The sequence below is a fragment of the Melospiza georgiana genome, chromosome 19 (assembly GCF_028018845.1).
Source record: "Melospiza georgiana isolate bMelGeo1 chromosome 19, bMelGeo1.pri, whole genome shotgun sequence".
In the NCBI taxonomy this organism is placed as follows: Eukaryota; Metazoa; Chordata; class Aves; order Passeriformes; family Passerellidae; genus Melospiza; species Melospiza georgiana.
The window spans coordinates 8,381,137-8,393,772 of NC_080448.1; the positions used below are offsets into that span (position 1 = coordinate 8,381,137).

At 43.6% G+C, this 12,636-nt stretch overlaps 1 protein-coding gene across 4 annotated transcripts; it reads left to right on the forward strand.

Annotated features, from left to right (window-relative positions):
- Positions 1–350: 350 nt before the first annotated feature.
- Positions 351–12,521, forward strand: KCTD7 (potassium channel tetramerization domain containing 7). Of its 4 annotated transcripts, none has more exons than XR_009115394.1 (7): positions 351–435; positions 2,335–2,567; positions 4,800–4,992; positions 5,620–5,789; positions 7,896–8,074; positions 9,447–10,514; positions 10,586–12,521. XR_009115394.1 is itself a non-coding variant. In XM_058037497.1 (6 exons), exons 3-6 carry the CDS (start codon positions 4,849–4,851, stop codon positions 9,821–9,823), a joined length of 870 nt encoding a protein of 289 aa, XP_057893480.1. In that variant the 5' UTR covers positions 351–435; positions 2,335–2,567; positions 4,800–4,848; the 3' UTR covers positions 9,824–12,521. The 4 variants fall into 4 exon arrangements, 2 of the variants coding, with proteins under 2 accessions (XP_057893480.1, XP_057893481.1); XR_009115395.1 differs by having other exon boundaries at positions 9,447–10,495; positions 10,638–12,521; XM_058037497.1 differs by having other exon boundaries at positions 9,447–12,521.
- The last annotated feature ends 115 nt before the right edge of the window (positions 12,522–12,636 follow it).

Sequence of the window (12,636 nt, forward strand, 5' to 3'; positions counted from 1 at the left end):
ATTTCCTCGCATTGTGGATGTGACAGAGTTTTGCTTTTCCTCCGTTTCTCCATTTCTCGTGTTGACAACCCCGCAGTGCCGTGAGGAAGGGCGGGCGATCCCCGTGCTCCTGGTGCCGCCTGAGGGCAGCGCGGCCCCGCCGCTCCCGAGGCCGCTCCGAACCCCGCTCCTTCCCCCGTTCATTCCCGGCGCTTCCCCGGAGCCGCCCGGGATCGCCCCGGTGCCGCCGCCGGGGCGGCTCCTCCCGCCGGGACCCGGATGGGCCCGTACGTGACGCGGGGGCGCGGCCGCTCCCCCGGGCCGGAGCGGAGCGGAGCGGCGGCCGCGGGCGGGCAGCAGGTGAGCGCGGGCGGGGACAGCCGGCCCCGCTGCCCTCAGCCCTCCCTCATCGCCTGCGTCCATCCCCGGCGGGGCTCCGCTACCGACCCGCGGCAGGTGAGGGAGCGCCGGGGAGGCCGCGGGGCTGCAGGGCTGAGGGGAGCGGAGGGACCGCGGCCGGGGCAGCCCCTCGCGAGCGGTGCTGCCGGTCAGGCTGTGTCCCCCTGGCATTATGAGAGTTAATTTTTAATTAGTTATGAATGAATTATTGGTTATTTGCCTGAGTGTTGGCGTGCCCGCCGCCTGGTTTGTGCTGCCCCTGTGGTGATGCCTGTGCTCCTACAGCTGTCAGGCGGCTCCGAGCTCTGAGAGCTGCGGGATTCCGTGAGGGGCAGTGCCAGCACCAGTGAGAGCAGCCCCGGTGTTCTCAAAGCTGCGGGATTCCACGAGGGGCAGTGCCAGCCCTGCTGTCCTGAGAGCTCTGGGATTCTGTGAGGGGCAGTGGCAGTGGCAGCGAGGGCAGACCCAATGACCTGAGAGTTCTGGGATTCCATGAGGGGCAGTGGCAGCCCCGGTGTCCTCATTGCTGTGGGATTCTGTGAGGGGCAGTGGCAGTGCCCAGCACCAGCGAGGGCACCCCCGGTGTTCTCAAAGCTTTGGGATTCCATGAGGAGCAGTGCCAGCCCCGGTGTCCTGTAGCTGCGGCATTCCGTGAGGGGCAGTGCCAGCCCCGGTGTCCTCAAAGCTGTGGGATTCCTTGAGGGGCAGTGCCAGCCCCGGTATCCTGAGATCTCTGGGATTCCACGAGGGGCAGTGCCAGCACCCGTGAGTGCAGCCCCTCTGTCCTTCACCATGGTCACTCCAGCCCCCAGCCAGGTGTCCCTGCTGTCCTGCAGTATCACTGGGATGGACACTCCCATTCTGCCCATCCCTACAGCTGTCTTTGCTCTCAGCAGTAAAGTTGAGTTACACAGCCCTTTCATCATACTCTGTGGTGTTTGTGACTATGATGATGGGATTTTACAGTCCAGTTTATTGCCCCTCTTCCAGGATGTTTCTTTGACACAGATTCATTGGAATTTACTGGATGTTGTGTCTTTTCCCTCTGTGTTCACACAAACCTTACAATCATCTGTGTCTCTTGAAGTTGGTGATGCAGACTTTCCTAAATCAGGTCTCATTTACCCCAGTTTCTCTCTAAAAGGGGGAGCCTTCTAACTTCTCATAAAAGCACATTCCAAAGAGTTACCTTTGGACAGGAGTTTGTGTGAGACTCCTGTGATGTTGATCAGAACCTTGCTAGAAAACGCTTTGACTGTATAACCAATGTCATTTTTTTGTTGGTATGTAACTTTTTTTGGGTTTGTAACTTTGCCAACACTGGTGCAACCTCAGAAGGTATTTAAGAAAAAGTTGTTTAAACCAATATGGAGAAGTTGAGAGAGCAGCAGAGCCTTGAAAAGCTCTTATAAAACTCAGCATCAAGCCCAGTTCAAAGGTTGCTGTCATTCTCTGGGGAATGAAGGCAAACTGGCAGGGCCAGCTCATTTACTGAGCTGTCCCCAGCAAAGCTCCAGGAAGCAATCCCTGCTTTTAAATGGCAGGTGAAGGACTGGAAGGAAGCATTTCTGGTAGAGTTGGATGATGCTGATGTGATATTTGATTCAATGATAATTTTATTTATTGGTGGTGTTTTCTGTTGATCTAGACCTAGATGTATTTGAAAGTGAAATGGAGGCATTTGCTTAGTTTAAATAAATAAATTCTGTAAATTTAATGAGAGACTTAACAAGGGAATACTTCTGCACATAGTTTAAAATAATTATTGCAGGTGCTTTGAGTGCAAAGAAAAGGATCAGCCCGGGTTTGGATGGGGCTTGGAGCAGCCTGGTCTGTGGACATGGCAGGGGGGTGGAATTGGAGGATCCTTAAGGTCCAGTTCAACCCAAACTGTTGTGGGGTTCAGGTGGATGTGTTTTCTTCATGAAATGTGATTAACTTGTGGTTTTCTTTCAGGAGGACTCTGCTCCTGTCAGCACAGCTCTGTTTCACTGCTCCCTGGGTGAACAGGTGAAGCCAGCCCAGAGAGAGACTTCACTCACCTTTTAATGAACATCAGAAAACAGGTTCAGCTGGTCACTCATTGATCTTTTTATTGCCACTCCTGGTTCTCCAAATCCTGCTCTCATCATGGCCTAAACCTCTTTATTGAGGGGTTGTTCTGTGTGGATGTTCCAATGACACAGAAGGTTGGTATCCTGAGCACCACATAATTCATGCTGTCTCATGGCTTTTTTTTAAACCTTAGTGTCATATTGAAGATTATGAAAGAGGGAGAAAAATCTCTTTCTCTTCTCTTTTCCTCTAGCTCTTTTAGGAAAGAGACCTTTTTGGTGCAGTGCCAAATGGATGAACTTACCCCAAAACCCATTCTGTGGTCAATACTGCTGACATAGTTAATGGAGTCAATGTTTATTCACACTAAACTCCATTTAGTGAAATCTATGGGACATCCTTGAAAAATGCAGACCAAGAACACATTTTTGATCAATCTTTTGTTCTTTTGAGTACTCTAAAGAGAACTAGAAATAGCAGCCAAAGCACTGGTGTCAAGTGGCAGCTTTATAAATAATACTTTCACAGTAAATACATGCTCACCCTCAATTTTTGACTGTGCATCTTATAAATGCTGATCTGTAAGTTTTTCTGGCTGATAATTTGTTTACTTCCTTAAAGGAATCCCTAGCAAAAGAATCTTTAATTTATATTGAGTCTATTCTTTATCTGTGAGGCATAGTTGAGTTGTTTGGATAACTGATGATGTCAGAATAAACGTTCTTTTAGGACAAATATTAAAATTGTTAATAGGGTGTGGCCCTTCAGAAGCTCTTCCATCCTTATTTATCTGCCTGTGCATTGGGCTGGGGTGGAAAAATGATTCTGAACTGTAGAGAAAAGAGAAATTAAATCTCTCTCTGAGCTGAGCCAACCCTCTTAATGATGTTTGGAACTTCACAGTAGCTACTTCTCTGTGTTTATTAGGGTGTTAAACAGGATCTAGGATTCATCTCCAGATTTTGTGGACACCCCCACAGAATGTGGAGATTTTCAGGAGATGTGGAGATGATGCTTTCTCCATGAAGTTCCTGTTTTGTTCAGGAGCATCCCAGCTCTGTCTGGGTTCCCTCTGAGCTCAATATTTCCTTTAAGAGCTGAGATCTAACAGTGTGCACAATGACTGTTAGCACCATTATTAAGGCAGGTTTTAAAAAATTTTATGTCATTTTTTCTTCCTGATTTTGAAGGGAAGCATCCTTAAGTTAATAAATAAATGTGCCAGATGTGCTTGTACAAATAATCCTCCTCTTTCTGTATTTTATACTGATTTGAGAGAAGCTTTGGAGGTGGAGAAAGCCTCTGGTGGTGGAATGTCTTTGTTAGGGAGCAGCGATGCTGCTGGACAGCAGGGATTTTACATAATGCAGTGTAAGGAGAGCAGCGGGCTTCCCTTGCAGTTATTATTTTTGTGGTGCAGTCTGTCCGTGCATCCCATTCTCCTGCTGAGGATGGGCTGAGAAGCCTCAAAGTGTTAAATTGAGATGATAATTAGCAGCGTGCTAAGGAGAGTTCAATATTCGTGTCTCACACCCCGTGTGTGCTGTGAGAGTTCAATATTTGTGTCTTACATCCCGTAGTTAAATAATCGTGTCTCACATCCCGTGTGTGCTGTGAGAGCTCAATATTCGTGTCTCACACGCATGTGTGCTGTGAGAGCTCAATATTTGTGTCTCACATCCCGTAGTTCAATAATCGTGTTTCACATCCCGTGTGTGCTGTGAGAGTTCAATATTCGTGTCTCACACCCCGTGTGTGCTGTGAGAGTTCAATATTCGTGTCGCACACCCCGTGTGTGCTGTGCTGTGATGCAGCGGGCAGGGGAGCGCCTGCTGTCCCCGGCTGCAGAGCAATCCCGCTTTTCCCATTCATTCCCAGGGAATTCCAGAGCCCTCCCCGTGCCCGTCTGAAGGTGACAGACGAGCCGGGCGTCGCCAATGTGGCACGGACGCGTCCCCGCATCCCGCCCCTGGCAGGGCCGGGTTCCTGCATCCCGCCCCTGGCGAGGGACAGGCTGGGACAGCGGCCACCCAAATCCTCGCAGCAAATGACATTTTCCTGCAAAGCCGCGCCGGAGCCAATCGCTCCCTGCACCGCGCAGCCAATGGATGCCGGGCTCTTCCAGCCCCTGCCAGCGGCTCGGCGGCTGGAGGGCCTCGCAGCAGCTGTGCCCGCAGCCTCTCCGGGGGTCCCGGCATCCCTGCTCCTCCCTGCTCCTCCCTGCTCATCGCTGCTCATCCCTGCTCCTCCTCCTCCCGGCAAGAACGCCCCTGCTGCTGTGGGAGCGCTCGGGGTGACGCGGCCGCTGCGGGGAGCGCGCAGCCATCGGGGTAATCCGGGTTAGATTAATTTGGGTCTCCCTTCAGCAGTGCCACGGCCTCCTACCCAGCAGAGCTGCTCCCCAGAGCCAGAGGGATGGTGGTAGTCACGGGGCAGAGCAAAGCGAGTGCCACCCCGGATGATGCCATGTCGAGCTCGGATGCAGAGGATGATTTCCAAGAGCCGGCCACTCCCACCGCCACCCAGGCAGGACAAGCGCTACCTCTGCTGCCCCAGCAGGTAAGAGCTCACCTGAGACGGGCATGATCGCGGCAGCACAGACTGCTCAGGTGCTGAGGAATTCAGGATTTGAATAAAACTCAGTCTCTTGAATGTATTTGAGTAGCTCGGCAGCTTTACTTACAAATTCCATCCAGGTTTGGATGGGGAGACATGCAGTTAAGTGTTTATTCTGGTCCTTAAGGCAGCCTGGGATGTGATAGTAAGATTTAGGCCTGATGTAAACAAATGCAAATTTTTTTTTTTTTTTTTGCAGTGTATAGTATAGTCTAGTTGTGTAAAGGACCAGCAGAGTGCAAGTCCCAAGGTTGACCTGAGATTTCTTCCCTTTTTTTTTTTCCCTCTCTGTGTAAGACTGGGAAAGAGGTTTTGTTTTGTTTCCTTTCCCCAAAAGAGCCAAGAGGAGGCATTAATATCTCAAATATCTGCTATTCCAGCTGAGTGATTTCTGCTGTTTCAGATTCCCAGCTACAATTAAACCACTCACTGATTCCTCCCAGCAGCCAAACATCCAAATTTTCACCCCTCAGAGCTCCCTGATCCGTGGCAGTGGGGCAGGAACCGCACATTGACAAACTGCAAGTGTCCTTTGGCAGCTCCTCTCTGATGTCCTGGTTGCTTTTGCAGTTCCCAGAAGTTGTCCCACTGAACGTGGGGGGGATGTTCTTCACCACCAGACTGTCCACGCTGCGCAGGTACGAGGACACCATGCTGGCAGCCATGTTCAGTGGCAGGCACTACATCCCCACAGATGCTGAGGGCAGGTACTTCATCGACAGGGATGGCACCTACTTTGGGTATGTGCTGTGCTTTTATACTTTGTAATACTTTGGGATAGTTTGGTTTTGTATCCCAGTAGTTTTCCCAAATGGTTTACCCCAGATTGTACCCCCTCCCTTTACCTGTGTAATCCCTTTCCTTTGCTGAGATCATCCTCAAATCCTCACCGTGGCTCTCTGTCAGTCACTCAGCATCCCATCCCCTCCATCTAGAACTTTCTGTCCAGGACATGAAGTGATTGGCCAGAGGCCAGGGATCAACCCCCCAAGTGGTACCCCATACACTGACCTAAATGTCCATTTCCCAGTATCCATCCCTTAATTTATCTTATTGATCAGTAAATGTTATCTGCTTTAGGTTTCCACCTCCCTTTAAATGTAACTCAGCATCCCATCCCCTCCATCTAGAACTTTCTGTCCAGGACATCAAATGATTAATCAGAGGCCAGGGATCAACCCCCCAAGTGTTACCTCATACACTGACCTAAATGTCCATTTCTCAGTATCCATACCTTAATTTTTCTTATTGGTCAGTAAAATGTAACCAACTTTAGGTTTCCACCTCCCTTTAAATGTAACCTTTTAAACTTGTTTTTAACAGCTCTTTATCTTGAAATGCAGCATTTAACATTGCACACCTTCAAAGCATCACAGGAGTAACTGCAGTTAAAAATTCTTTGTTGGTTGTGCAATGGGAAAAGAAACACAAGAAATGCTTTGGATTTATGCATTGTCTCCCCTAGAGTATCTCCTTGAATTTGTGCACTGTCTCCCCTAGAGTATCTCCTTTCAAGGTATCAAGTTGTTTGGATGGTTTAAAGAAGGGTTTGGAAATAGGAAACTTCTTGCACAACACTGGGTTTTAATTGATATTCAGTATCTGTAAGGAAGAGGGAATGGAAGGAATTAATCTAGGATTTTTACACAGTTGTAAATATGATGTTTTCAATCTTTAAATGGGATATAACTGCTAAAATAAAGCACAAGCCTTTAAAGAATTTCTTTTTCTAAATTATTTTTGTTGCTAGTGCCATATTTCTTCACCTCCAGGATTCCTTCCTTCCTGCTCAGCTTTAATTTTATTTTTAATTAAACTAACCATGATTACTAATGCTGTGTTTGAGCTGGGGTGGGATTGCTAAGAAAGGTGATCAGTGTTCCTGGATTCAGGTCTTTGCCCAAAGAACACATTGCAATTTATTCCAAATTTCTTGTTGCTCCTTTATAGACATTTCCTTATTGCCTTCAACAGAGGAGCTTTGAATTATTTTCAAAACACTTTTGGGTTGTACCATAATCTGGGACAGAGGTAGATTAAACCACTGTGTTTACTTTAAAATAATTCTGTCTTTACATGAGGCAATTGTTGGAAAACCAATTAATTTGTGATGTTATAAACCTCATTGAAAATACAGCTGGAACAGAGAGCCAGGTTAGCAGGTGCTGTATTTGTTGTCATTCTAAGATTGTAGTAATGCTTTTTAAGTTGATAAGATTTTCTTGGTTAACACTTATAAAGTGATTTTTTTGTTTATTTGATAAGGGTTTTGTTGATTAATACTTATAAAGTGATTTTTCTCTCTGTCAAAAGATCCTGTTGCTGAACAGTGTTTCAGAACTACGAGGAAATGTTCTCTCTCTTTTTTAAAAATTCTGATTCTTGATGATCTGTGATGAGAAACCTCCTTTGCAGATGTCCCATCCATTCAGCTGCATCTGTGTGGAATAAAATGTCCATGAAAATGATTCTCTGGGAAAATGCAGAAGTTTATTTTGTCCCAGACCTAAATTTGAAATGCAGTGACCACAATTTCTTTCCCATGAAACACTCTGGCCTCTTCTGTGTAATAAATGGTTTCCTCCACAATGAATGTTTGGTTTAAAATCCACTGATATTTCTTCAAATGAGTTTTGACATCAGCTGAGGCAAAATGTGAAATAATGTCTTGGAAAGCTGAACGTGGCAAACGGTTTTACAAACAAATGTTGGGAATATGGCTCATTTATCTCAGTTACTGTCTCAATGGAGCAAACAGTGAATATCCAGCATTTCCTGTCCTTTCCCACCTGCAGCAGTTTTGGCAGAAATGTGTTTGTTAATGATATTTTTGCTCTTTGTTTTAGAGACATACTAAACTTCCTACGGTCGGGTGAGCTGCCCCCCCGAGAGCGAGTGAGGTCAGTGTACAAGGAAGCTCAGTATTATTCCATAGGACCCTTGCTAGACAATCTAGAGGATATCCAGCCTCTTAAAGGAGAAAAAGTTAGACAAGCTTTCCTGGGCCTAATGCCATATTACAAAGGTAAATAAACAAAGTAGCACTGACTGTTTCTTCTAGTGGGGTTGCAGTGTTAAACCTCTGCTTTCAGTCTGCTCTCAGCTCCCACACTGAGCCCATTGCTGCTGGGAAGTTTATTCTGTATTTTTTATGCTGTTTGGATCTTTGAGGTCTCCACATCCTGCTGCATCCCAGGGTGTGGATTTGTGTGCTTAGAAGGGAGCGAGGTTAGGCTGAAATGTTATCAAATGAGAGGGTTTGTCTGCATTTGTTCTGTCAGGACTTGCAAGTGAATAAACTTGGCCTTGTAGTGAGGCCAGATAACTTGGCCATGCAATAAGGCCATCAAGCTCACCAGATAACTGAGGTCTATTTGATTATTCTATACATTATATAATTATATAATATACATTATTATATAATTATATATTTATATATATATATTATATAATAAGGCCACCAGGCTCACCAGATAACCGAGAGTGATTTGATTATTCTAGATTTTATATATTTATATAATGTATACAATTTAATATATATGTTATATATATAATATATAATATATAATTTATAATATATAATATATAATATATAATATATAATATATAATATATAATATATAATATATATATTATATATATTATATATTATATATAATATATATTTTTATATAGTATATATATTTATATATTTTTTAATGATTTTTTTTAATCTAATAAGGCCACCAAGCTCACCAGATAACTGAGATTTATTTAGTTATTGTAGATTTTATATAATTATATAATGTATATAATTTAATATATATTTTATATATGATTATATAATATATTAATTTATATATTTTTAATATAATAATGCCACCAAGCTCACCAGATAACCAAGATTGATTTCATTATTCTAGATTTTATATAATTGTATAATGTATATAATTTAATATATATTTTATATATGATAATATAATACATTAACTTACAATTATTTTATATAATAATGCCACCAAGCTCACCAGATAACCGAGATTGATTTGATTATTCTATATTTTATTATATATATTATACAATATATAATATTATATTTTTTATTATTTATAATTATTACATGTACACATTAGAATAGAATAGAATAGAATAGAATAGAATAGAATAGAATAGAATAGAATAGAATAGAATAGAATAGAATGATTGTGTAATTATATATGAATTTATATATTTTTTAAATAAAATAAGGCCACCAAGCTCAGCAGATAAAGAGATTGATTTCATTATTCTACACTTTGCTACATGCTGCTGATATGCTGCTGAGAACAGCTGCAGTGAAATGTTTCAATTATGAAATAATTGCTTTTGATCTCTTTCCCTTGCCCTTCCTCGGGACCCTCCACCCACGTCCTTTGCAGACCACCTGGAGCGGATCATCGAGATCGCCAAGCTGCGGGCCATGCAGAGGAAGGCCAGGTTTGCCAAGCTCAAGGTGTGCGTGTTCAAGGAGGAGATGCCCATCACTCCCTACGAGTGCCCCCACTTCAACTCCCTGCGCTTCGAGCGCAGCGAGAGCGAGGCCAAGCTCTTTGAGCACCACTGCGAGGTGGACGTGTCCTTCGGGCCCTGGGAGGCCGTGGCCGACGTCTACGACCTCCTGCACTGCATCGTCAGCGACCTGTCGGCGCGTGGCATCACCGTGGAGCACCAGTGCATCGGCGTCTGCGACAAGCACCTCATCAACCACTACTACTGCAAGCGCCCCATCTACGAGTTCAAGATCACCTGGTGGTGACTGGGGGCACAGAGAAGGGTCAGGGGACTGCCACAGGACAGATGTGCTTTCAGGGTCACCTGGTGGTGGCACATCGAGGGGTGAGAGGACTTCGAGAGGATAAATGTTCTTTCTAAGTCGCCTGGTGGTGGGTTGTGGTGGCAAAGAGGGGTGAGAGGACTTCTAGAGGACAAATGTTCTTTCACCATCGCCTTGTGGTGAGTGTGGTGGCACTGAGGGCTCCTAAAGGACAAATGTTCTTTCAAGATCACCTTGTGGTGAGTGTGGTGACACATCAAGGAGTGAAAGGACTTCTAGAGGATAAATGTTCTTTCAAGATCATTGGTGGCGAGTTGTGGTGGCACTGAGGGGTGACAGGACTTCCAGAGGACAAATGTTCTTTCACCATCACCTTGTGGTGAGTGTGGTAGCACTGAGGGGTGAAAGGACTTCTAGAGGACAAAATGTTCTTTCAAGATCATTGGTGGTGAGTTGTGCTGGCACTGAGGGCTCCTAAAGGACAAATGTTCTTTCACCATCGCCTTGGGGTGAGTGTGGTGACACTGAGGGGTGAGAGAACTCCTAAAGGACAAATGTTCTTTCAATATCATGTGGTGGTGAGTGTGGTGGCACTTAAAAAGGGTGAAAGGACTCCTAGAGGACAAATGTTCTTTCAAGATCATCTGGTGATGAGTTGTGGTGGCACTGAGGGGTGAGAGGACTCCTAAAGGACAAATGTTCTTCCAACATTGTCTTGTGGTGAGTGTGGTGGCACAATAAGAGGTGAAAGGACTTTTAAAGGACAAATGTTCTTTCAAGATCACCTGGTGGTGAGTTGTGGTGGCACTTACAGGACAAATGTTCTCGGCAGTTGCCTTGCTGCTCACATTCCTTGGGATCAGCCTGCTGGCAGGGGTTGGGAAAACCTCTGGAACCTTGACAAACCAGCCTGAACTCAGACTGTTGGCTCAGGTACCTTAACGAGGCACAAAACAAAATCACCTCATGCAAAGGATGGAGGGGAGTGGCTGAACATCTGCTCAAAGGTGCCACCAACCACGTGGCTTCAGGATGGAATTGCAGATTTTTCCTGCATTTTTGGGAATCTGGGGTGCTACTAAAGCTGACATTTCAGTTTTACCCTCTTAGAAATGTTTTAGTTCCTCCTTCAGCTTTATAAAGTTTTAGTCACACCCAACACAAAGATCTGGAAATGTCATTTTGATGTACTAGATAATTTTAAAAAAAAGGAATATTCCTTATATATAATTAATTGTTGTCAGGGTTAAGCTGTATTTCTTTTTTAATTAAGAATCTACGTTGTGAATTATAATGTTGTACTTCAATTATTTCTGTTGTTATCAAAAGGAATAGCAGATCTGGAATATATTCCTTAATGCTTTTAGGAATAATAACTGTTCATGGAAGACTTGTGCCTGTTTTTAGCCTTAGAAATTTTAAATGTTTACAATATCTACAAAAAAAAAAAAAGCTCTTTAGAATCAGGTTATTTGCAAAGGCTTTTGGTAAATGAGAAAACCCTGTCTGTATGTTCCTATTAGCAGCAGTAAGAGGAATATTTAATGTATATTATTTTATTACTGACTCTTTTTACATTCTGTGATATTCAACTTTATTTTAGACTTAAAGTCAGATGATATTAGACGACAAGTGCTTCCTTCACCTCACCTTTTTCAGACAATTAAATCTTAATTTTATCCTTCTTCTTGACCCTTCTTGGTGTCAGCGGAGGAAAAACAAAATTCAAGCTTCATATTCAGATATTCTTCACTCTAAAGCAGTAGGAAATTCCTTTCCATGCTGGAAGAGGCAGCCACTGCAGAATCATATTTTCTTTGGAAGGTCTTTTTGTACTTCTGACATCAGCAACCACATCCCAAATTTCAACTACTGAATTCAGCCCAAAACTAAAAGGGAGAAAAGTCTGAAAATCTTATTGTTTTGTGAAGTACAGAAAACCCCAACCCCCTTGAAGTGGCTTCAAAATAATCTTAAAGAGAAAGAAAAAGGAAATATTTGTATATTGCATTCCACTGGATTAATTAAAAAGCTAATTACTGATGTAATTAAAGGTTTTGTAGCTTCATTTTACCCTGGACAATTTATAGACCCCACTGGCTTTAAGTTGTGGTTGGCATTACTGAGCCCTGAAGATTTTTAGGTTTTCACACACTGCACAGAGAACCCAAGATAGTTCTAAATTTTGGGCTATGACAAAAAAAAAAATCCCTCCAGTCTTTGATTATCTTTCTGCAAATAAGCAGATTTCAGAGGATAATTCTATCTCCTGTATATAATTCTCTAACTGGAAATCACTTTCCAGAACAGCAGTTCATAGTTCATTTTACTTACACGAGCTTAGGATAAGTTTACCTCCACTTTCACTGTGACTTTTCTAAATGGATTTTGTTTTGCTGAATTATAAATTGTATGTGTCTATGCATTGTAACCCGTAATGCCTTTGAAAATCCAGCCTGGATGCTAATGATCAGGGTTTGGAATTCTCTCCAAATGTGTTTTGTTAATAATGATGTTGATGTGTGATGTTCAATACTGTGAGTACTGCGGTGTATTATTTCTTAGTACTCTTGACTTTTCAGTTCAGGTAATATATAATCTGTATGTTTTTTATTTAAAACACATAGAAGAAAACGTGGATATAAAGGTTGTGTTGTGCAATAAATTATGATCCTGAAAATTTGGAATTCTGGCTCATCTAGTCTGCAGCCACTGCTGTGTTTTTCCTCACCTTCCCGGGGATTTGAGTGTCCTTTGCCTAACTGCAAATGAAAATTAAGCCAGGAATCTCTGTC

Bases quoted from the DNA above. Each gene is read 5' to 3' on its own strand.
- KCTD7 (XM_058037497.1), top strand. From the start codon at position 4,849: ATGGTGGTAGTCACGGGGCAGAGCAAAGCGAGTGCCACCCCGGATGAT. The intron at 5,790-7,895 runs GTATGTGCTGTG...TCTTTGTTTTAG, and splicing joins AGGGATGGCACCTACTTTGG to AGACATACTAAACTTCCTAC. The intron at 8,075-9,446 runs GTAAATAAACAA...CGTCCTTTGCAG, and splicing joins CCTAATGCCATATTACAAAG to ACCACCTGGAGCGGATCATC.